The 25,890-nt window shown below is 40.1% G+C and overlaps 1 protein-coding gene across 4 annotated transcripts in view; it reads right to left on the minus strand.

Moving 5' to 3' along the window:
- DDX19B (DEAD-box helicase 19B) overlaps positions 1 to 25,890 on the minus strand; it is a 68,846-nt gene that overhangs the window by 25,071 nt on the left and 17,885 nt on the right. Inside the window, exons 6-12 of one of the 4 annotated variants that reach the window (XM_051974628.1) lie at positions 25,182 to 25,284; positions 24,117 to 24,231; positions 18,513 to 18,690; positions 14,512 to 14,749; positions 13,921 to 14,083; positions 12,385 to 12,576; positions 6,870 to 11,998 (exon numbers count right to left, since the gene is read on the minus strand). The exons of 1 other annotated variant lie outside the window; for it this stretch is intronic. In XM_051974628.1, the coding sequence (XP_051830588.1) occupies positions 11,937 to 11,998; positions 12,385 to 12,576; positions 13,921 to 14,083; positions 14,512 to 14,749; positions 18,513 to 18,690; positions 24,117 to 24,231; positions 25,182 to 25,284 (1,051 nt within the window). In that variant the 3' untranslated portion in view covers positions 6,870 to 11,936. 2 more of the 4 variants (XM_051974631.1, XM_051974632.1) reach the window with 2 other exon arrangements.

Genomic DNA, 25,890 nt, shown 5'->3' on the forward strand with positions numbered 1-25,890 from the left:
AGTCCCCCCCAGCAGCTGCTCCTCTTTCCAGCCAAAGTGTTTTCCTAAAGTGCAGGTCTGTGCAGGTCTGCGCACGTCACTTCAGTACACTCCAGAGGCCCCCTTTTCTCCATCACAGCCCCTTCCTGCCTCTGTCGTCTTCTTCCGCACAGTGCACTGGCCTCCTGGCAGAGTTTCTCCCAGACAGAACACTCTCCCCCTCTGCATTTCCCTGGCTTCCTTCAAGCTCCAGCTAAAACCTGTCTTTTACAGAAAACCTTTCCCAGCCATGCTTAATGCCAGGGCTTCCCTCTGTTACTGATTTCCTGGTTTCCCTGTACATAATTTGTATATCTATATTATTTGTTGTCTCTCCCATTAGATTAAGCTCTTTGTCAGCAGGTGCTATCTCTTGCTTCTTTTTGTGTGTTTAGTACATAGTAGATCCTTAATAATTGTTTTAATAACTGATTTAACAATTATTAAGCACTTATTTCCCAGGTACTGAGTGTGCTAAAGCCCTAGGGATACAAAGAAAACATGAGAAGAAAAAAAGTTCCTGTCTTCAAAGAGTTTACATTCTATGGGAAGAAAACAGCAGAATAAATAAACACAAAGTATATACAAAGTAGTTTCCAGGGGCTCTGTTTAGAATGAAACTGTGTGGGCAGATGGTGTTTGAGCAAGTTGAATTCTCTAGCCTTGTAAATCCTTTAAGTTTGATGTATGCATCTGCCACAGTGTAGTAATGGAAAAGGCAATGATTTCTTGTCCAAGGGAAAGGGTTTAAACACCATTTACTTGTGTGACTTTGGCCAAAGCACTCTAACCTCCTAACTCTCAGCTTCCTCATTTGTAAAATGAGAGGGTTGAATTATTTTACCCTCAAGATCTCTAAATCCCACATTACCAAAATAAGCAGAATTAAGGCAATTTATCACTTGATTTTCTAAGATTCAATGTCTACATGAAAAACAGGCTGATGGATCAATTAAGCTCCCAGATAGAGCTAAGTGTGTGATGCCAACAGAAGGTGAGCTCCTTAGGGGGGGCAGAAGACCAGACTGCCAAAAGTGAGTCAATTGACCCAGGCTGAAAAGAACAACTTAAAAGCTTCTTTGCTGATAGTAAAAGAGGAAGGAGAAGGGAAGAAGAAAAGAGGAGTGGAAAAGGAAAGGAAAAAAAACAACATGCATTTAATTATCAAGGATTTTATAATAGAAAGCACAATCAGAAAAGGAAGAATAATGGCTCATTCATTTAAACCATCTGCTCACTAAAACAATAATAAAAAGGAAAAATTGAACAGCTTTCTTTAACTTCCTTTCCTTACAATATCAATGATAAATAAGACCATTTAGGAACTACAACAGAACTGGTTTCTTGGATATCAAATACTTCTTACTAAATAATAAACTGAGATCTTTCTTAGCCTGTAAATATTCCAAGAACATAGTCTAAAACTAAAGCAGGTATTAGCTCATTCACAAATTTATGAACTACTAATCCCCACACCCCCAATCATTCACAAAACTGCAACCATGAGGAAATGAAATAATCATGGGTCTTTTTCGTGGCTCATCAATTCAGAAATGTTAGTGGTTCAGCACACGTAGAATATGTTAGAAATCTAGGTTTCTCAGGGCAGCTAAAAAGAGCACAAACCCTGAAGTCAGGAGGACCTGAATTCAAATCGCACCTCAGACACTTAACACTTACTAGCTGTGTGACCCTGGGCAAATTACTTAACCTCAACTGCCTCAGGGGGGAAAAAAAAAAATCTAGCCTCTCAAAATATCCAACATTTCTTCTTTCAGTTTATCATAAGAGGAGGGGGAAGAGAAGAGGACAGGAGAGAAGGGGAAGAGAAAAGGACAAGAAGAAAGAGGCCAATAACGTCTTTAAACTTCCAGGCACTCACTCTAGAACAAAAATTCTGGGCCTAGTTCTAGTTGCCCTAAATGTTTAATCAAGGACATTTACAATCCCCATTTTGTGTAGAATCATGCATCTATCTTTCAACAAAGCAGAAAAACATATAGAAGATGTCAATAAAGCTCTATTTCTTTATACAAAAACATTCACCATTAACCTCCAGACGTCTCAAAAAAGTGCCTTGGGGCAGACCTGAAACAATGCAATACTCAAATTTCTAAGATACAAAAGTCAGCAACATTGTTGCTACCATAATTTTTCAATGCCTGCCCAACTTTCAGATGTTTAGCCCTGCAACTGAACTATAAATAAATCTTTATGTTAAACTTTGCTATCAGAAAATTAACTGGTCAAAAATTTATCATGATACTGTCCTAATACAGAAGGCAGTTAATTTATCATTACTATTTCTGATAATCCTTTTGGGCCATGAAAAGGGCCACTACAAAAAGTCAGATGCTCATAGCACAAATGCCACATACCATTATAGTGAGGGATGCTTTCTTCAATGTTTACAGAAACAACCTTATTACCTTTAAAGCACCAGAAATTGTCCCCACTGGAAAGGCAAGTCTCAAGTAGATAAATCTGACAAAACTCATCTTTCAACTGCAGAAACAGATCTATAGACCAAGTTGAGCTTGGATATTATTACAGGACCACACATGACACAAAAGCTAAAGATTCACTTCACGGCTTGAACTAAAGATTCAAAAACAAGTCTTAAAGGGAGGGAATTAATTTTGCAAATGATGTCCTGCTGCATCATTAGATGGGAAATTCCCAAATCCCCAGCTGTAGGTACTTCATTAAGTTACTTTCTTACAGCTGATGCTCGGCTACGAAGTCAATATAAGTTTTGGAGGGGAAAAAAGTGACTTTTTGTGGGGCTTTTTAATCTCCCCATCATTTCTAATCAAACTTTTCTCAGGCTCCCCCCTAAGTGCTCAGAACCGTGACACACTGGGAGATACAAAAAGAAAAATGGCAAAAATCAAAGATTGTACCTCGAAGAGACACAAATACATAATTAATGCAAAATAAACACCAAGTAAAACACATCAAGCAGGACGTGTTGGGGGGACTGGGATGGGGGGAGATATGACTACAGGTGAAAATAAGAAAAAGTTCCTTCAAGTGGCACTGAAGCCGATTCTGGCTGGAACTGAGGGAATGTTAGCTGAGGAAATGAGATGGGGGAAGCGGCCAGGTCCATCTCAGGAACCCATAGCTCAAGCTGCAAGGAGTCCTCAGAGTCAGTCCTTCCCCCTAACTCCCGGCCAGAACCCTCTTGAAAACTAACCTAAAAACTTAAAACTAACCAATTCGGTGACTTACATGAATGTATGCCACGTTGCATTCATTCCTTTAGGGCAGAGCGCCAGCAGGTAATTTCACCAGGTCTCTTGGGGTTTGTGGGCTAGGACCAAGCCTTAAAGCCAGATCCCCTGACTCTCATTGACTGGCCAACAATAGGTCCCAGCCCAAGCCCCACCTGGTTACTGTTTGGGCCCCGATTGGCTCAGAGCGAACATAAATAACAACTGTTTCAGTTTGAGGCCATTACCTGGAGGGTTCCCCCTCCCCCCAGAACATTCTGGCCTGACCTCTATCTTAGCCTCAATCAGAGTGGGGGCGGCCAGTTAAAACCATAACACCAACAGGCCCAGCTCCCCCACAGCACCTGCAGCTGCCGATCTCCATCCGGCCACTGGACTCAGAGGACAGAGGCGGGTGTCCTTGCCCAGGCACCCTCCCACTTTGCGGCACCATCAGCCCGATGCCCGAGTCCTCTCCGAGAGGAAGGACCACCCCCCACCAAGCCGCGCTCTCCCCTCCCCTGCAGCCCTTCTTCCAAGAAGGTCTTTTTCACCGGAGGCTCTGGTGCATCACGTTCCATCTCCACCCAGTTGCCTTTCAATGAAGGTTTCGTTTGCATCACTGCGCCGTCTCTCGCTCTATGCTCATTTCTACCAATGGCTTAGGGGAGGGGGGGTCTCCGCTTTGTCTCTAAGCCGCTACAAAGCCCCCGGTCCCGACCTCCCTGCTTCGTCTCCCTGACGCTCCATCCGCAGCAGAACGGCTGGTCCGAGGTCACGCAGACGTGACCAGCGTTTCCCGATTAGACAAAGACACACCAGTCCCTAGCCCGCAGCAGCTCTCCTCTCCCCTCATCTCCGCTAATGGGCGTGGAGAGGCTCGCCTTCTCCCAGCAGGAGGATTCGCCGCTGCCCCGCGCCCTCGGCCGGCCGGGGTCCTAGGGGCCTCCTTAAGAGGCAGACGCGGGGGCAAGCGGCACAGGTGGAGCAGGGGGCGTGGAAAGGGGCGCAGCCGCGGGGAATTACCCAGATTTGGCCTACGTGGTGTGCAAGCGAGGGCCGCAGTCGCTGCACGAGGGCCCGCGAAAAGGAAGCATGGCCACGGCTGGCGTTCCCACGCGACCTGGGCCTCTTCGTAGCCAGTCATCTCCATTTTACGTTAGAGGAAACCGAGGCTCAAGTGGGCCACACAGCCCACCCCAGGAGAGGGACCGGCGAGCCAGAGGCAAGACCCTCGAGCCACCCCGAAGGCCAAAGTCGAGGAACGCCCGCCCGCGCCGGAGACTGGAGCGCGACGTGGGCTGCACGCGCTGCCCAGAAGCCGCCCACCCTCCATAGGGCCTGCCGCCTCCCTTCCTACCCCGGCCTCCTCGCGCTAAGCGCGGTCACTCACCGACTCGGCCGCCGCCTCCTGCTCGTCCACCGCCAGGGCCCACGAGTCGGTGGCCATGGTCTCCAGGGCGCGGGGCGCGGCAGGCAGACTCAGCGGGGAGCCGCGCGGGGGCACGCACACATTCGCAATGGCGCCGCGGACAGGAGAAGGCGAGCGGGTTGAGAGGGAGACCGCGCCGCGAAGGGAAGCTTCAAGGCGCCTGCGCGGCCCCGCCTCGGCCAGCCCAGCCCGTCCCACCCCTTTCGCTCCCTCCCACGCCCCCATCCCCACCTGCTCGGAGGTCCGACCGAGACCTGGGTGCTGAACGGACTCCGGTCCTGGTGACGTGCCGAGCCACCCCCACGGCATCTCCAGTCTTCGGTCAAGCACCTTTTCACGGCGAGTGTGCTGCCCGCCCCAGAGACTCCCTGCCGAGTGCAACGTTCCGAAACTCCAGGATCTTCCGCAGCGAATACGCCCTCCAGTGCAGCGCCCGTCCGCTTAAAAAGCCTGCGGAGCGCGCCGCCTCGGCACTGCAAGGGGCTCCGGGGCGGGGCTATCCCGCCCCGAGGCCGGAAGCCCGCCTTCAAGTTCCTTCCGTGGTGCCCGCCGGTTCTGCGAAGCGTTTGGGTCATCCTCCGCGATCGTGGTAGTCCCCCACTACGAGAAAAACCCCGCCAAACTGGCTTTGCCTCTGACCCCTGGTGACGTCCCGGCCGTCCCGGAGGGCGAGAAGGAAACAGGGCGGGGCACTGCGTGTGCTCGAGCCTCCGTTCTAAGGTGGTGTCGGCCCGGCGTCCCGTGGGCTTACGACCGAAGGGCCCAACCCTCCTGTGACTCCGCTCGGGCGCCTCTCGGCCAAGATGCTCATTTGAGAGAGGAAAGCGGACCCCGGGGGCAGCTACTTGCGCGGGCTCACCCAGGACTCCCAGACCGATGCTGCCGTCAGACTTCGCTGCCATTTCATTTACAGGAATGGACTTTTCCACTTTAGGCCCCCAAGTCTGATGTTACGATTAACTGTCATTTTAACCAAATTCTACTGCCACGGTTTGGGGTTAGTCTAGGGACGAGATTATTCCGGAAATCATTCTGCATTCATTTAATTCCATTACAGAAATAGGTTAAAGAAATGCATCCATGATAGAGGTGTCCCCCAGCTGGTCAATCAATGGAAAAATCAGTCTCCAAAGCTAATACCGACAAGTCCTGGTTCTTCCCCAAACTGGATTGAGGGCAAATCAAGCACAAAAACCCCCTCTCCCATTGGCAGTCAAGTTGTGCAGTATGGATGAACCTGGGCCTCTGGCTCAATGGGAACCCTTAATATACTTAGAAATTCCTTCCACCCCAATTTCTCCTTATATACTCATTGGGGTGCTAAACTATCCAAGTCTGGTTCCCAGCATCTTTCTACCTTGCTGATTTCTTGATATAGGATTAAGTTGAAGATTTCAATTTGGAACTATTTACTTAGGAAGATTTTACATTTAAATTACTAGTTTGTAGAATTTGGTAATCTTTTATCCAGAGGAGAAAATGAAGACAAATTGTTGGGAATGGGAGGAGGAAGTTACTATCACACAGATAGCCTTCAGGAGCATCAGCCTGCTCATGCAGGTCCTCAGACTTCAGAAGTCCAAGACTTCTGTCATTATGCCTTGCTGACTTAAAATAGTTGATACCAATAGAGAGCAGTCCTCCAGAATAACAAGTCAACAAGGCGTTTTAACTCCCATTCTCTGAGCCTTCCATTTAGCTTTCTACAAAACAGCCTTGACAACATAGCTCTTGTTCCTCTCCACATGGCCATCAACTTTGGGGTAGATGGACTTTGCCCCCATCAGTCTCCTCAACAGCAACACATTCTCCATAAGGGTGAGAAGAGGACCAGGACTTGGGCTGGGGCATGGCCACTCATCCTAGCAGTGGCAGTTACCTCTTGGCAATGGCAGCTTACAACAGCTCTGGCTGCTGTTGAACCCAAGCTTTGGGGAGAGCCATAACTGGGGTCAGATGGATAGAGGGGACAGCCAGTCAGATGAGGGGGAGGGGCACTAAAGCAGCCCACTCTTATGGGGTAGATTTTTGGGGGCAGAAGAGGCAACTATGGGAAAGGATCTGACCTGAAAGACAGGAAGCAGCATTTTATTGGTCTTCAATAAGGGACAGAAATCCTGTCAGCTGTAGTTAAACCAATGGTGATAATATCAAGTCTTTGTAACTTGTCCTTGGCAGCAACTTGAAAAGAATCCACCAACCAATAAATCAATCAGCATTTATTAAGCACCTACTACGTATCAGGCACTGTGCTGGGAATACAAAGACTGAGGCAATTCCTACTCTCAAGGAGCTTACATTCTATATATTCATTCACATTAGTGAAGCTTCTGGAGAGTATGAAATAAAACATTTCACAAACCATATTAAATAGGGGGAAATGGGGCGCTAAGAGGAAATTTGCTTTGGGGATTTATCAAGCAGTAGCTCATAAACACAGGACAGATATGAGAATTAAGTGATCTCTTTGCTGCTCATTTGCAACCCACTCTATAAAAAGCCATTTATGAGTTTGAAGACTAGACATTCATTGGATAAATAAAAAATTGGCATTTTAAGGAGGTAAGGCAGTCCCACAGATGACCCAGAATAAAATACTCCCAACTTAACTGTTATTCTTAACTATCTGGCATACTCCAAAGTGGAAGGTCTGGGTTGCTTAAAATTGGGAAGTCTTTAATGAGTTGACTATATATTCAGGCACATAAATGTGAGCCATAGTGAACACATGGTCTAAGACAACCATTAGCACTGACTTGCCCCGAGATGGACTAATGGTGCCTATGGCTAGACCCACTTGTAACTATGTCAGTTTTCTGTATTTTGTTGAGTCAGCAGTTTTCCTGCTGTCTGTCTGAAATCATCCCCTCTCCAGGATCAAGGTGTTCAAAAAAGGGAACAATGAATAAAAAGGGAATGTTTTCCAGAGAATCAAAAAATCATTAAGTCTTGTGTTGTTCAAAAAATAAAAACATTTGTTACAGTATGATTCGGTTTAGCTTATAGGTTAATAAAATTAACAACCAAAACATTATTGAGAAGTGGCCTCATTCCATTGGGCTGGCATGGCTGAATGCTAAGAAAACCATGTCTATTGTCTCTTTTGACCTGGAGTAAAATCCTTCCCAGGAATTTAATGTAGAAATATGCTTTCGATTTAATCAAAATTGTTTCTATGCATTAAAAAAAAATGTGATTTTCATTCATTCCTGGGTTTTGGGAGTAATAATAAACAGATTCAGAGATACAACAATGGGCATGGGCATGCAGTTCCTGAGGCCACAGAATCCACAGACTGGATATTCTCTTAACTCCTCTACTTCAGTAAATTGGATGGAGTAAAAAGATCTATCACACTGCAGGGCAATTAACCTCAAAGTATTCATCTCTAGACAGGATCCTAAAAATAACTCCAACAACTCTCAGGAAAGCAGAAATTCTCCCTTTTACAATCTTGTACTCTCAATCAGTGCTGTACACAAGGCAACTTACAAGGGGAAATCCTAGTTTGGCTACTTCTTCCTTCCCACTTAGGTCCCTTCAGTTGAAAGTAAAGTGATGAGGGTTTAAGTATTTAAGCCAAGGGTCTGAGAGTTAAAATGTACCTGATAAGCATTCTCAAATTTCTCCTCTATTCACCCTCTGCAACTAAAGCTAGTGTAATTACATATTCTTTTCTGGTAGGCCCCAGCATCCAGAGAGCTTAAGCCAAGGTATCAGTGAGACATTGGGCACATATGTATGGGTAAGACCAGACAGAACATGTGGGGCTGATCCTCATTTTCTCCATATTAATCTTAAGACAACCTATTTCATCATTTCACTCTCTTAAGGATTCGTGTTTTCCTACTGACTACCAAGTTCCAATTCCTCTGTGAAGTTTTATACTTCATGTATCTACTCCTCAGGATTCACTCAGTTTCCCTTTGGCCTACCCCCCAGAAATACCATGTTCATTCTCCCCTCTTTAGGTCTGCACAGACTCAGCATCTGTCTACGTCGCATGCTCTCCCAATTCCTGTTTCTCCAAAAGTCATGCTGCTCTCTTTCAAAATTCATCAAGTCTTTCCTAACCTTACAATTTTAAAAAATCTCTCAATTTTTGAGTTATTATAAGCACCATCTTGATGTTAATTAAAAAAAAAAAAAAGAAATAAGTGACGATCAAACAATCCTGTAGCCTCATTCATCTCCATTCCCTGGGCTAAGAAGATAGAACCTAATGACCTTTCATTTTACTTTCAATGCCTTTTTCCTGAAGAGCTTGCATCATCACATCAAGATCCTTTTGATTTTTTAATCAGAGATCAGGAATATGAGGCTCCCAAAAGGAGCTGACCAAAATGTCCTTGTGATTTGAGTTTCTGTGAATTTAGCCTTCGATACAGTGACCACCCTAGGGTTAAAGGTACAGCATAATGATTAAAATCTATTAACATCAAATAGGGAATGGATGTACAATTAGGCATTTCTCATCAATACAGTCAGATATGATGCTCAGGTGGCCAATGAAGACATTTTTTGATTGATAGGCAAAATAGAGAGTTCTAACCAGACCTGAGTAGCAAGTCTGCTCAAAGGTACAAGTCAGAACGAGAAATTGATCCTACGAAAGCAATTCTAGATACTGTATTCATTCATCTCTCCTCTGTGCCATATATGCTCCACAGCATCCATGGCCTTGCCCTCCATTCCTTAGCAGAATTCATCAAGACAGCCATAACCCATATGGAAGAAGCAATAGCCCACTGCTCCTTCTTAAAAAGCTTGACAGAAAAGACAAAGACAAGAAACCAACAACAAAGGAACAGATCATATCATTCAAAGGAGGAAAAAGACTTAATCCAGTCACCCATCCTAGATCAATGTCCCTTTTGCTAGAGGATCCTTTGGAGGTTCGCTGGCCTTGGTCTGCTACTGTTTCCCCCCTTAAATCCACCAGAGGAAATAGCAGTTGAGCTGTATGTTGGGAGAACCAGCCTAAACCCTAGCAGGAAGCCTGTTCTCCCTATCTCTTACCAGATTTCTGTGAGGTTACACAATTATTTCAACCCAGCTAAACTAAACTTTCTGCCCATTTACTTTCATCTTTAAAAAAAAAATAGGTAAAAATTAGTTTGAAATTTCCTTGTGTTAAAGGCTGGGGTTGGGCAAAAAGGTGGAGGAAAATAGAACCAAAAACATTAAGGAAGTTTAGGGGCAAAGTTCAGAAAGATTCTAAAAGGCTGAAGATCATGAATTGGCTTTCTTAAGTGTAGTTTATATTAATTATGACATAAGAGCAGCTATTAAGATATGCCCATCCTGAGATAGATGGAGATGTCAGGAAAGAATTTGATGAGTTCTTCCTCTCACTAACTATATGAAAAAGAGAAAGAAGCTTCATAACCCAAGAGAAGGGACACGCATAAAGCAATTTGGTGCCATGAGCACACCTAGCAGACACAATAAACTATCTTAACTAGAGAAGCTCAGAATCCATTTAGTCTATCTGGGGTCTAGAGCAATTCTTCAATGATAAAAAAAAAAAAAAAAAACCTAGTCCTTTGGGATTTGAGATGGTAAGGTTAGAGAAGCAACATTTCTGGGAAATCGTGGTTCCTCCTCCCCCTTCCTTAGCATCTCCGGTTTAGGAAATCAGAACTACCCAACAGCCTTGTATCCACTGAACAACTATCCTCCCCCATTTTTTCTTTGGATAGGAGAAGCTTAGGAAGGCCATTCTATTTTGAGAGGCATCAGGTCTGGATTATCATTCAAAAGAATAATTGGTCCTTGTTAAAGGACCTTGTAGAGAAACCTAGACTAAGATATCCCATCCTGGGAAGATAGAAGGCTGGCAGTCCTAAAGCACATAGACAGCTGTGGTTTATCCTTGTTCTTTCTGTCCTTTTTGAAAGAGGCTACACAGTCCAGTTTGAATGCCAGAAAGAGCAAATTACTATTGCCAGTGAAAAAATATTCAGTGTAAGATGGCCCCATAACATTTTTTTGGTGACCTCTACTGATAAAGGTATAAATGAGCTTGAAATCAAAGCTAGAGATAAAACACGTCAAAGATAGGGCATTTCTAGTACACTTCTAATTATGACTGCAGGTATTTGCATACCAACCACCTCAGACACTGAGTTAGAATCTCTATTTGAAAAGGATTTCTTATAACCCAAGTAAGTGATTGCTCCTAGCCTTCTCTTTTGGATCTGGACAGTAATGCCAGAGTGACAATACATGTGACCATTGATGGCTACGGTGTCCAGGGTCTCTTCCAATCTCATTCAAACACTTCCTTCTGTCTTTTCCAGTCTAGTCACAAAAGCAGAGATTTTCAGTATCTGGTTTTGCTGAAGAGGAAAAGATCCAAAAACATTTTTCTACTTTCCACTGGTTATTGCTGATTGATCCTGGGCATAACAGGGATGCTGGAAAAATATTTCCTACCAGGCATCAGAACAGCCACATGGAGTGGAATGGTACCTATGATGCTACACCAAAGTTTGTAATGACTTGAGTCAGTACAACAGCCAGAGAGGTTAAGACAGGATTCTGGAATATAAACCTAAATGCAAGAAAGGCTCCAAATTTAAGTACTTGCCCTCCTTCAGCCAATTCCTGATTGCTTTGCCTGGCTGGAAATAGCAAGAGGGTAAAAGTATCCCAGATTTGCTTCATCATGCTAGTCTAGGAAATCTTAACTCATAAAATACATCGGATTCCCCTACTCCACTCAATCTAATAGTTCAGCATGCCTCAGGGCCCTGGTGGCCAGCACCATACAGCTTCTACTACTCAGTTTCTCCTCATTTCTACAATGTCACTTTTGCAGATAGATGCAAGCAGTTACATACACTAATATATGCCTATCCCAGGCGAAAGAAGAGACATCTATACACTACCACAAGAAGGTCAAGAGGCAGAAATTAACCAAAGCTTTGACAAGTTCTTAGTTTACATTTAAGATTGGTACACATTAACTTTAAATAAGAAAGAAAGAAATTTGTCAAAAAGGTAATTTCTGTGTATTCATGCCTAATCTTAAGAGCTCATGTAAACATTTTTTCTCTTTCTATCCTCCCCCCATTACTTGTACAATTTTTTTTTTTTTTGTTAAATCCAAACGTAATTTGAAATGAGGTAGGTAATTTCTATGCATTCCCGCCTTAGTCCTTTTTTTAGTGACTGGCCGAGAGTTGTGCCAATTTGAAAAACAAACAGTCCAAATGGAACTGATGATGCACATCCAGAGGGCGTAGGTCAGCTCGAACCAATGCTTTTCAGTTGGCTATTTTCTCAATCTCATCCAAATCATCTGTGTCCAATCTGTCAATCTTCTTATCTGCAAAGGAATTCAGCCAGACACAATCAAAACAGGAGCACCTGGACAGTCTATTTCGGCTACTGCTGCAACATGAGCATAACCCTTAAACTTCTGCTTTAGCTTTACCTCAAAGGAATATCCAACTACTGACAAAGAGGTCTCCCCTTCCTCATTTGATTCATGAAACCTTAATATAACCGAGCGCAGCATCGAGCAGCTCTGGATACTTTTGTGTGAGGGCTTTGGCCCTCCAACACAACAGTGGACTCCTCTCTTCCCTCCCCCTTCCCTGGTTCTCTAACAACAAGGAGGGAGATGGCAGAGGAGAGAACCAGGGCTCTGCTCAGGAGCCCTGGCCTTCCTCACTTCACTGCCCCACAGGGGAGATGCTCTGAGACACTCACTGAAATGCTCTTGGATTCTGTTGAGAATGTTCATGCTGTGCTTGCTGTCCACCATGTTCACGGCCAGGCCCCGCTTGCCAAAGCGCCCCGTGCGCCCGATCCGATGAAGGTATGTCTCGTTGTCTGGATTCCCATCCTTGTCCACAGGCAGGTCAAAGTTGATAACCACAGACACTTGTTCAACATCGATACCTGCGGTGCAGGAAGATGGCAAAGCTGACAAAAAGTGCCGACAGCCACAGTCTCATGAGACAAACTTAGTTGTTGGAATCTTTACAAACTGCTAACTCATTAGAGTTGATAGATTATTGATCTGATCTTACAAGATGATGTTCTGGGCCAGAACCTGAAACAAGATACTAAGTAGAACTAATTAATACAATGCTTGTGTTTGCATCTTTACTCATTGGAGTTCACACGTTTGGGAAATTTCAGGGTTCAGTAGTCTAGTATGAGATATCTGAATTCACACCTCTCTTGAAGCTCTTAGGGCCAGAGAGCACTATGGGAGAAAACCCATAATCCCATTCTCTCAGAAGAGTCATATATAAGCCAGTGAAGAGTGATTCATTCAACAATATTTTCCACTTGGCTGGCTGGTAGCGGAAGAAGAGTTTTGAGAGGAAGAAGCTACAAGTCGAGAGTTGAGCAGCAGATTGAGAAGGCTCTCTCAGAGGCAAGACAGATTCAACTTGGTGCTGGCTCTGGAGGCTAAAGAAAGCAGAGGCAGAGGCTGAAGGACAAAACCTTTGGATTTGGATACATTCTGAGGGAGCTCTTGGAACCAAGCAGAGAGAGAGGCCTCAACTAACCAGGCTACTTTGGAAGGAGAAAATAAACGTTTGTATTTTTACTAGCTGGCTGCACTTGGGATAATTATTGATTTGAACTGATACTAAGGCTGCCTCCAAGAAAATCTCCCCGACAATCCAACCTGCTCTCTCTCCCAGAGAGAACCTTTATTATTATTTAAAGAAGAACAAGAATCACCACACTTAGTACTAGCAGCTGGTACCCACAAAACAAGATAAAGGCCCCAAGGGCCATAAAAACAGTACAACCTGAATGGATCAGATCCACTCAAGATGATTCTCTCCTTAGAGGGAGAGTCAAAGCTTTTTCCCAGGGAGTACCAGGTCAAACTGCCTAATGCTAGCCATTTGTCACATTTGTCTACAAGCTGGAGCTATTTAAACAAAAAGCAGCAAATAGGAGGCAGAACCCTGGATGGCAGGGCTGAGGAAAGTCTCTTCTCCTACAGCTTAAGATCAGGAGAGCTCCACAATATCCAAGAACAGAAAATTCCTAGAGGATCATCTGGCTACTGAATTCAGATAAACCACCAGAACACAGACCACTGGAAGGCTCAGGAGTCATGTTTGTCACCCGGAGGGGGGACGACCAAGTGGCTTAGCACACGGAGGGACAATCCATCTCCAGCAGACCACTTCTGCAAAGGCAGCAAAGGCTGCTGACTGGGGCTCTGCGAAAACCCAAACAAGCCCCAGGCCTCCTTGCTGGGCAGCCTCTTCTCACCTCGAGCACACACGTTGGTGGTCACCAACACTTTTTCCTTGCCCTCTCGGAAGCGCTCAATCACTGCAGCTCTCTGTTCCACCATCATTTCACCACTCAGGAGGGCCACCTGGTGGCCTTCTTTGGACAGTTCAGCTGCCAGCCAACCAGCTGTTTTGCGGGTCTGGAGTGAAAAGAATTTTTTTAAATGGAAATACCTGCAAAAAAAATTAAGACACCTGCAAAAAATGGCTTCATCTCATTGAAATAAATGAAGGCTCTAACTCTGAAGGCAACTAAGAGTTACAATTATTAAAATGCCTCTGTAGGGTTTCAGTAATAACTTGAAAGAATCTAGTATTTTGGAGAATTTTTTGAGTAACTACAAAAAAGATAAACACATGTGCTTTAATTTGCCCCCAGTTTTTCTTTACAATAATGATAAACTCTAGAGTTCAATAGTTTACAACAATAATCTCCTTAGCATAATAATCAGAAATCCTTTTTTTTCTTTAGTAAATAAAAGAATTTCAGGCTGAAAAAGTAATGGCTAAGCTAACAACACACAAGTTGAATTTTACCTACTTGATGTTATAGCTGGATGCTACTCACATGACAGAAGATCATGGCTTGAGCAATAGTGATGGCCCCATAGAGATTACAAAGGGCTTGAAACTTCTCATCTCGATTATTGCACATCACATAATACTGTTTAATGGTGTCCAATGTCTCTTCCTCTCGTTTCAGTTTGATGATATTTGGGTCTGGGACAACTTTTCGTGCAAATTTCCACACAGAATCTTCAAAGGTAGCAGAGAAAAGCAGCATCTGACAATCCTTAGGGAGCATCCTAAAAGGCAAGCCCAAGCTATTCAGCATTAACTAAAGTCTTGAATTGGAGGAATATAGAATGCACTGCCCTCACAGCTTAGTCTGTCTCTTATGTCCCAAAATGTTGTAGAGTTGTGGCAGAGAATAAAGATTCCCCAAGTCTCTCCTTTCATCCCAGGACTCAAACAAGACAAAAATCTTCTAATTAAAAAAAAAAAAAACACAAAAACAAAAACAAAAACAAACAAACAAAAAAAAAAAAACAGAACATAAACCAGTGTCAACAATTAAATCAACATACAAATCAAAAGGCATTTATCCCAAATCCTTAACATTTAACAGGTAGACCAAATGAATTAATATATACAGTACAATATTTTTATTTTTTCCACACCATCCAAACCTACCTAAAATTCCTCCTTTCCTTTTATTTTTCTCCATATTTAAATGATACTCATCGTCTTGTTTTGTTTAAGCGTTTTTTGGTTTTGGTTTTGGTTCCATTTTAAGTTCTAAGTTGTCTTAACCATACTATGCATGCTTCTATTTTATCAGTTCTTTCTCTGGAGGTAGATATCAGCAGTAATTGCAATACTCAAAATAGCTTACTTGTTCACAATTATTTTCCAAACAGTATTAGGATTACCACATATATAAAATTCACTTGATTCTGCTCAATTTCACTATTACTTCATGAAAAGTCTTTAGTATTTTCCTAATAGCAATCTGCCTGTCATTTTCTCTCTCTCTTTTTTTCCTTTGCTGAGGCAATTGGGGTTAAGTGACTTGCCCAGGATCACAGAGCCAGGAAGTGTTATGTGTCTGAGACCACATTTGAACGCGGGTCCTTCTGACTTCAGGGCTAGTACTTTATCCACTGTGCCACTTAGCTGGTCCCTGCCTGTCATTTCTTATAACACATTAGTGTTCCATCACAATCATCTATCACAACTTATTTAGTCAGTCCCCAATTGATGGGCATCTTCTCAATTTCCATTTTTTTGCTATCACAAAGAGAGCTACAGAAAATATTTTGGGAATACATAGATTCTTTTCCTTTTTTCCTGATCACGTTGGAAAAAGAGACTTAATAGTGGTACTGCTGGGTCAAAAGATGTACATACTCACACCCATATTCACAAAGGTTACATACAATTTTAGAATACTTCTACATAATTTCATATTTCTCTACAAGATAGTTAGATTGTTCACAATTTCACCATCAGTGTTTAGTACCCCAATTTTTTCACATCCCCTTCAACAACTGTCATTTTCCCCTTATAATATTTTATCAATTTGCAAAGTATGAGATGATTTCTCAAAGTTGTTTTACTTTGCATCTTCCTAATCAATAATGATTTGGAGATTTTTTTTTAATTTGATTATAATATAGCTTTAATTTCATCATCCAAAAACTGCCTCTTTGTCTGCTTTGACCATTTTTTGACCATTGGGAAATAATCCATATTCTTATAAATTTAACTAAGTTCTCTATATATTTGAGATATGAGATCTTTATCCAAGAAACTCAATAAATTTCCCCAATTTTCTGCTTTCCTTCTAATCTGAGCTACAATGATTTTATTTGTACAAACCCATTTAAATTTAATATGATCAAAATTATTCATTTAACATCTCACAATAACTTCTCCTATCTCTAAAAGTCAGATAGGCAATGTGTTTCATGTTCTACTAGTTCTTATATCTAGGTAACATATTCATTTTGATCTTATATTTGTAAATGATATAAAATATTGGTCTATATCTTGTTTCTGTCAGACTGCTTTCCAGTCTTCTTAATGACTTTTTTTAAACCAAATAGTGATTTCTGATCCCATAAGTTTAAATCTGTCTGTCAAACACAAGGTTACTATAATCATTTACTACTGTGTTTTATGTCTATCCTGTTCTACTGATCCATTTTTCTATTTCTCAGCAAGTACCAGATAGTTTTGCTAATTACTGCCTCAAGAATACAGTTTTAGATTGGCTATTGCTAAGCCCCCCTTTTTTTTTCATTAATTTCTTTGATATGTTCAACCTTTTGTCCTTCCCAAATGCATTGTTAAAATTTTTTCTAACAAAGTATTTTTTGGTAATTTAATTGGTATGGTATTGAAGTAGATTAGTATAGATATAACTATCATTTTAATTAAACTAGTTTTGACCCAATTGTGAACAATTATTATTTCTCCAACAATTTAAATCTTAACTTTGCTTCTTTAAAGTGTTTTATAGTTATGTTCATGTAGTTTCTGGGTTTGTCTTGGCTGGTATACTCTCACGAATCTTATAGGTATTTTCCATGGGATATCTCTTAACTATTTCATTTTGTTAATGATATATAGATATGTTGATGATTTATGATGATTTATTTTATATCCTGATAATCAACTAGCCTTTAAGTTGAATCTCTAAGATCAATTCTGATAGAAGTGTTTATATAGACAATAAGAGAATCCAATTCAGTTCCAATTGATCAGTGACGAACAGAACCAGCTACACCCAGTGAAAGAACACTGAGAAATGAGTGTGGACCATAACATACCATTTACACTCTTTTTATTGTTCATTGCTTGCATTTTTTTCTTCCCAGATTATTTTTACCTTTCTAAATCCGATTTTTCTTGTGCAACAAGAGAACTGGATAAATATGTGCATATAAATTGTATTTAAGATATACTTTAACATGTTTAACATGTATGAGACTGCCTGCCATTTAGGGGAGGGAGGTGGAGGGAAGGAAGGGAAAAGTTGGAATAGAAGTGTTTGCAAGGGTCAATGTTGAAAAATTACCCATGTGTATGTTCTGTCAATAAAAAGCTATAATAATAATGAAAAGTTGCATCTGTAAGATTTTCTAATATCATCTTGTCTGCAAAAAAAATCGTTCTATTACCTCATTGATCATTTTGATTCCTCAGATTTCTCTTTCTTCTCTTTTTGAAACTGCAAGCATTTCTCATACAATACTGAATAATACTGGTACATCCTATGTGGTTTTTCTAACAGTCTTCGATCTGACTTATTACATAGCTTACTAAGTTCACCAAAACATACCAGGAACAACCAAAAAAAAAAAAAAAACATTGCTAGCTAACAGTTACTAACATACAAAAAAATTTTTTTTAATTGCTTCTTTCAATCTAGTGAGCTAGATTTATCCAGATAACTGTTTTAGTTATTTGACCCTGGGATTTACTTACTGTCCCAATACTCTGCATTCCTCTTTTCATCTCTTCTAAGAAACTTAAAAGTAGGAGAGTTAGGGAGAAGTCACTGTATCATTTCTCATGGTTTAAGACTTCATCATAATTAAATTATTCCAAACAAATGAAGTTGCATCTATTTATAAAAATACAAAGACTCTACAACCTTTAGTTAATCTATCTAAAGGTTGGATATCCTGTGAATGAATTAAAAGCACTAAATGATGCAGTGGATTGAGCACCAGGCCGGAAGTCAGAAAAACCTGAGTTCAAATCTGGCTTCAGATATTTACTAGCTAAGTAACCCTGAGAAAGTCACTTCACCCTATCTGCTTCAGTTTTCTCAAATAAAGAAGGAAATGGCAAACTCCTCCAGTATCTCTGCCAAGAAAACTCCAAATGAGGTGACAAAGACCAGACATAATTTAAATGACTCAAAAACAATGGCACCTATGCACAAGGATGGGTTTTGGAGTTACAGCAACAACTACAGAAAATGATCTGTAGTCTGACATTCTGAGCTTGCTTCCTGTAGAAAGATTTCCTCTCTTTATTCCCACAAGCATCCCATACCTCTGGATACGGATACTCTGATCCTGATGGCCTTGGGTGGCTATCATTACGTCAGCTTCATCCAGAACAAACACCTTGATCTTCTTGGGGTCAATGAATTTCAGCTTGGAGCACCAATCCAGGACGGTGCCAGGAGTACCAATCACAATCTGCTCACTGATCTTCTGGCCTCTTTCTACTGTTGAAACAACAACAATAAATTTTCCATGAGAGTTTCCATAGTCATATGATTATTAACAAAAACATTACACAGACATATTTGAACATAGCTCTCTTGGAATCTTACTCTCATCAGATTTGGCTCAAAGAGAAAATATTAGACATATCTGGTTTACAGAGAAACTTCTCCCATACCTCATGGAAAAGTGGGAGGGGAAAATAGAAAAGGAAAGGGGTAGGCTAAATAGAAGAAAATACAGAAATAAGAGAGGAAAAGTTTAAGAAAGGGGGAGGGACTCTAAGGGGAAAGGAGGATTCTAAAGAGGGAAGGCTTCGTGATGCCCATAAGAACATAGCTCTCTTAAATGGAAGGACAAATTATTACAACAGAGTTTAAGTGTCGACGTACATAGGAAAAAAAAAGAAGTAAAACTGAAACAAGCCAGGGGGTAGAGAAAAGTTCTTATTTCCTATTATTTATATGATTACAGTGACAACAGCAAACATCTATGTGATTAATTCCATTTCCTCAGTCACTCTTGGAGATAAGTACCAAAGTACTATTCCACTTACAGCTGAGGAACTGGGACCCATCAAACCAAAGTGGTTTGTCTACTTATTAGAGGTCATTCTGAAAGCAAGTTTGCATTCTTTCTTCACATTCTTTATATACATATATCCAGTCCTATCATTTCCTCCTTACAATGGCTCAGGTCTTAACCTCTTTTTCATTGTCACTATCAATAGCACAGTCCAGGAACAATCTGATTATAAGAGACTTACAGTTTGATATACAAATGGATAAATGTTCGTGTTTGCTAATGTTTATCAAGTTGATTATAAAAGAAATATAAAACTAAAAAATAAAAATATTTTTAAAACTTCAGTATAAAATAAGAGAGACAGAATCTGAGATTATCTGAGTTAAAGCTTTAGATTTTCTTGACCAGTGTATTAATAATGGCCCTCAACAGAGAAGGTAAAGTAGATGAGATCAAGAATTTATATAGACCAAAATACAGATTAAAAAAAAGTATTTCTCAAATTTTCTATAATCATGGTAATCTATAACCATGTTAAAACCAGATGTACATAGTTTGAGAAAAAAAAGAACACTAAAAGAAGAAAACTACAAGAGGAGGAAAAATTAAATTGTTCCCCTTGCCTTTAAAGGCAAATTGACATAAATCTCTTTTTTTTTTTTTTAAATTTTATTTTATTTAATAATAACTTTGTATTGACAGAATCCATGCCAGGATAATTTTTACACGACATTATCCCTTGCAATCACTTATGTTTCGTTTTTTCCCCTCCCTCCCTCCTCCCCCCCCCAAGATGGCAAGCAGTCCTATATATGTTAAATATGTTGCAGTATATCCTAGATACAATACATATTTGCAGAACCGAACAGTTCTCCCGCTGCACAGGGAGAATTGGATTCAGAAGGTAAAAATAACTCGGGAAGAAAATCAAAAATGCAAATAGTTCACATTCATTTCCCAGTATTCCTTCTTTGGGTGTAGCTGTTTCTGTCCATCATTTCTCCAATGAAACTCAGTTAAGTCTCTTTGTCAGAGAAGTCCACTTCCATCAGAATACATCCTCATACAATATCGTTGTCGAAGTGTATAATGATCTCCTGGTTCTGCTCATCTCACTTAGCATCAGTCCATGTAGGTCTCTCCAAGCCTCTCTGTATTCATCCTGCTGGTCATTCCTTACAGAGCAATAATATTCCATAACATTCATATACCACAATTTATCCAGCCATTCTCCAATTGATGGGCATCCATTCATTTTCCAGTTACTAGCCACTACAAACAGGGCTGCTACAAACATTTTGGCACATACAGGTCCCCTTCCCTTTTTTAGTATCTCTTTGGGGTATAAGCCCAATAGAAACACTGCTGGATCAAAGGGTATGCACAGTTTGATAACTTTTTGGGCATAATTCCAGATTGCTCTCCAGAATGGTTGGATTCGTTCACAACTCCACCAACAATGCATCAGTGTCCCCGTTTTCCCGCATCCCCTCCAACATTCATCATTATTTTTTCCTGTCATCTTAGCCAATCTGACAGGTGTGTAGTGATATCTCAGAGTTGTCTTAATTTGCATTTCTCTGATCAAAAGTGATAAATCTCTTTTTTAGTCCAAGTCCTCACTTTCTGCCTGTCAGAGTCCTCTGTCATCACACATCTTTTTCATCCTCAGTTTCATCTGCCCTAAAATAAACTTTCATGGCCTTCAGGTATGCCTCCTCATTATTCCCCCCATCCAAATCATGGTTTGTTTTTTTTTTCCTTTGCCAATATAATTTCTATTATCTAAATGCCCTCCATGTTATCAAGTGCACCTCTATAAATTCTATCCATCTTTTCAGTGCCAGCTTGATAACCACATCTCCTATAGCAAACCTTCCCTTATACTTAAAACACTCCCTTTGGCTGTGTGACCTTGGGCAAGTCACTTAACCCCAATTGCCTCAGCAAAAGAACCAAAAAACAAAAAACAAACAAAAAAAAAAAAAAAACCAAAGAGCTGCCTTATGAAGCAGTTAAGCATTATTCAGATCAGTGCTTTCTCTTTTTTTTTAATAAAGCACTATCTCATGAGTGATTTTTTTTTCAATTCTATAAACTTGACAAGATAAAAATACTTTTTTCTAGTCTCACTGTTTTATCCACAATTTGCTCAAATGAGAAAATAAAATGTTTACTATTAACAAGAGGCAGCTAGGTGGTACAGTAGGTTGAGTACTGGGCCTAGAGTCAGGGAGATACAGCTTCCCGAATTCAAATCTGACCACAGATCCTTACAAGCTGTGTGTCCTTGGACAATTACTTTACTTAGTTTGCTTCAATTTCCTCATCCCTAAAATGAGCTGGAGAAGGAAATGGCAAACCACTTTGCCAAGAAAATCCCAAATGGGGTAACAAAAAGTTGGGACAAAAGCAAAACAACTCAACAATAAAATATTAATAAGAATCCAACTACATTTAAGCAAAATGTCACATCAAATTAATTGCTCTGTTATTTTCTGCCTTTCCAACTTTTTTTATTTTGTTTTGTTTTGGTTTTTTGTCTTTTCAACTTAAAAGCTATATAATTTGGTTTGAATGTTTCAGAAGTATTTTTTTTTTCATTCAAACACGTATTTTTAAAAATTAAGCTGTCTTTCATTGTTCCTTTCTCCCCCAATGAAGCAATTTTTTAAAGCATATCCCTTTAACATATATTTACATAGATTAGCAAAACAAATTTCTACACTTTCCATGTCTGAAAACTTAAGTCTCTTTCTGCATTTTGAATTCATCCCCGCTCCCAGAAGGTGAATATGGTCTGTTTCATCTTTATCCTTATATTCTTGTGGTAAACTTGTAGTTTACCTTGTGGTTTACTTTGTATTGATCAGATTTCTAAAATTATTCAAAGTTATGTTTCTCGGGGCGGCTAGGTGGCGCAGTGAATAGGTGGCACCAGTCCTGAAGTCAGGAGGACCAAAGTTCAAATCTGATCTCAGATACTTAACACTTCCTAGCTGTGTGACCCTGGGCAAGTCACTTAACCCCAAGTTAAGTGGGTTAACCCCACTTAAAAATAGGAAAAAAAAAATAAAAAAAAAAATACCAAAGTTATGTTTCCATATAAATGGTTTTCATCCTACTCTTCAGCTCATAAAATTCTTCTAGGTTTCCTCTGAAATTGTCCATATTCCATTACATTCATAAAACACAATATGATGAGTCATTCTCTAAGGGTATAATATTCCCTTAGTTTTCGATTCTGGGTCACAAGATTGCAGATATAGAGGCCTTTTCTCTTCTCTTTCTTTTTTAATTTCTCTAGTGATTGGCCTAGTAGTGATATATCTCTATCAAAATATGTGCAAAGTTTAATAACTTTATAAGCATAGCTCCAAATCGCTTTCTAGAATAGGACCAATTTACAGCTCACTAACATGGTATAGGATTCCCATTTTTCCACAGCAACCTCTCCAGCATTTGTTATTTTCCTCTTTTATCATTTTTGCTAGTCTGACAGATGTGAGATGAATGCTCAAAAAATGGCTTTATTTTGCGTTTATAAAATTTTTTCATGTTATTGCTGAAAGTTAAAATTTTCTCCTTTGAAAAACACCTATTTCTCTACCCTTCAACCATTTCTCTACTGGGGAATGGCAACTCATTCTTCCTATATCTTAGAAATGAGACCTTTTGGAATTGTGAATACATCTAGCCATTCTAGAGAGCAATTTGGAGCTATGCTCAAAAAGTTAGCAAACTGAGCATACTCTTTGATCCAGCAGTGTTACTACTAGGCTTATATCCCAAAGAAATCTTAAAGAAGGGAAAGGGAAAGTATATGCACGAATGTTTGTGGCAAGTCTTTTTGTAGCAGCCAGAAACTGGAAACAGAGTGGATGCCCGTCAGTGAGAGAATGGCTGAATAAATTGTGGTATATGAATATTATTGTTCAGTAAGAAATGACCAGCAGGAGGATTTCAAAAAGGCTTGGAGAGTCTAACGCAAACTGAGGCTGAGTGAAACGAGCAGGACCAGGAGATCACTATATACTTCAACAACAATTCTATATGATCAATTCTGATGGACCTGGCCATCTTCAACAATGAGATGAACCAAATCAGTTCCAAAAGAGAAGTAATGAACTGAACCAGCTACGCCCAGTGAAAGAACTCTGGGAGATGACTATGAACCATTACGCAGAATTCCCAATCCCTCTATTTTTGTCCACCTGCATTTTTGATTCCCTTCACAGGCTAATAGTACACTATTTTAAACTCGATTCTTTTTACACAGAAAAATAATTGTTAGGACATGTATACATATATTGTATTTAATTTATATTTTAACATACTTAACACATATTGGTCTACCTGCCATGGGGGGAGAGGGGGAGGGGGAAAAGAGGGAGGGGATGGGGGAAAAGAGGGGAAAAATTGGAACAAAAGGTTTGGCAATTGTCAATGCTGAAAAATTACCCATGCATATATCTTGTAAATAAAAAGCTATAATAATAAAAAAAAAAAAAAGAAAGAAAACAAAAACAAAAAAAAAAAAGAAATAAGACCTTTATCAGAGAAACTGATACTACTACAACTTAATGGTTCTTCAAGCTTTATAGCATTGAAGGAACAATCTCTCCACTGTTTTCTTATAATTCTACAATTTATTAAATAAGATTTTTATTATCTTTTATTTCTACATTATCTTTATTGCCCTTGTTCTTGACCCTCCCAGGTAAGCCATACCTGAAAAAAATAAGATTAATCAGTTTGGCAAAACTAACCAAGGCATTTAAAAAGTCCAACATCACACGTATTCCAATAAGAGGGAGTTTTTGTTCTTTTTTTTTTTTTTTTTTTTTTTTTTTTTTTTTTTTTTTTTTTAAAGCTTACTGTATCATCCTCCTTGTATACTCACATTTATTGCCTCGAACAGCATAAGCAAGTTTAAGTTCTGGATAAAATTTGCCCATCTGTTCAATCACCTTTCCTGTCTGAAGTGCGAGCTCATAAGTTGGTGAGAGGCACAAACACTGAAAATATAAAATAAGACATGCTCTCCTTGTGATTTAACAAAGTCATTTAGCATCAGTGAATTCTAAAGTATATAGTTTAAGGAAATAATTGGACATTTTGTTTTCGTTAGGTAAGGTTACTTAATGATTTTACCTCTCCTAGTGACATCCATCAACCAAGGTTAAATAGCATTAAGAAGGAATTTTCTCAGACTATAAATCACAATACATACTATTTGCATTTCTTCTGGCTACTAAAAGCCCTAGAGTACTTCTAAAGTACTGACTCACAGGATTGCTTATTCCTACCTATTTTACTAGCTGCTCTATTTAAGGTAGGAATCAAAGAATTATAAAGGTCTTGCCTAAGCTGGCTCATAAGAGCATGAGACATCATTTTAGAAGCTCACTTCCTTAATTCTCTACCTTAACCTTAGAGATTAATTATTTTGCATTGTTCCAAAGGCTTTTGGGAGAAGTAAGAGATATCATTATTAATAGCTGTTCTCAGTAATACGTAGTAGTAGAAAAGGGAATGTTTAAAAGTTTCGAGATACACTAGCAAAATATGATCCACTTCTTAGGGAGTCTTGGTATATCTACTATTAAAGGAATTGAGACACCAGTCCTTTTATCATATGGCAACATCTCTCAATTCATGCTAGTCAGGGAATACTGTTACAGGAGCAACCTGCTAGTGGTTGTGGGGGATCTACTTCTGACCAGCAGAATAGATCCCTTCATGTGAGAGGATGATAACAATACAAGGGGACTGACAGGCAGTTGCTTTCTCGGACCTCTCTTCTCTTCCCTCGAGCTTCTGATTTATTTCATTCCCAATTCACAAGCAACATCAGTGTCAATAAAGACTGATTTGCAATTCCTTCAAGTGTGTTATGATTCCACCCTGTGGGGGCTTTTGCACTTAGGTGTGGTCCTTAACAAAACACTTGGCACCAAACTCTTACCTGGGGGTATCTGTTCAAAGGTTCCACTTGGCTAAGCATAGCCAGGACAAATGCAGCTGTTTTACCAGTACCAGACTGAGATTGAGCGATCAAGTTCTGTGGGCTACGTCAAGACAGGGTAGAAATTAGTAAATTAAAAAACAAACAAAAAAATTATTTGGGGGAACGTAAGTAAAGGAGTCATAACAAATTCTTTCTATGACAAATATGGTTTTGATACCTAAACCAGAGAGTGCAAAAACAGAAAAAGAAAAATGCAGAGAAATTTTCCTACTAAATCTTGATGTAATAACTTTATTTCTTAAAATTAGTAATTTATTTATTTTGGATTCTAAATTCTCCTTCCCTGTAGCTCCTCCCCCACCTATTGAGAAGGTAAGCAATATGGTTTCAATTATGTGCAAGAAGTCATACAAAACATTCCATATTAGTCATGTGACACAAAACTTAATAAAATACTAAAACAAGGCAACTATAGCAGTACCTCACAAAGATCAGACACTATGAACAAGTTGGATTCATACCAGGAATTCAGAGTTGGTTCAATATTAGGAAAACTATACACACAGTTAACCATATCAAAATCGTGTTTGTATATCAACAAATATAGAGAAAGCTTCTGAAAAAATACAACATCCATTCTTATTAAAAACACTAAAAAGCACAGAAATGGAGCTTTTAAAAAATAAGTAATATCTATCTTAAACTA

This window comes from Antechinus flavipes, chromosome 2 (assembly GCF_016432865.1).
Source record: "Antechinus flavipes isolate AdamAnt ecotype Samford, QLD, Australia chromosome 2, AdamAnt_v2, whole genome shotgun sequence".
NCBI lineage: Eukaryota > Metazoa > Chordata > Mammalia > Dasyuromorphia > Dasyuridae > Antechinus > Antechinus flavipes.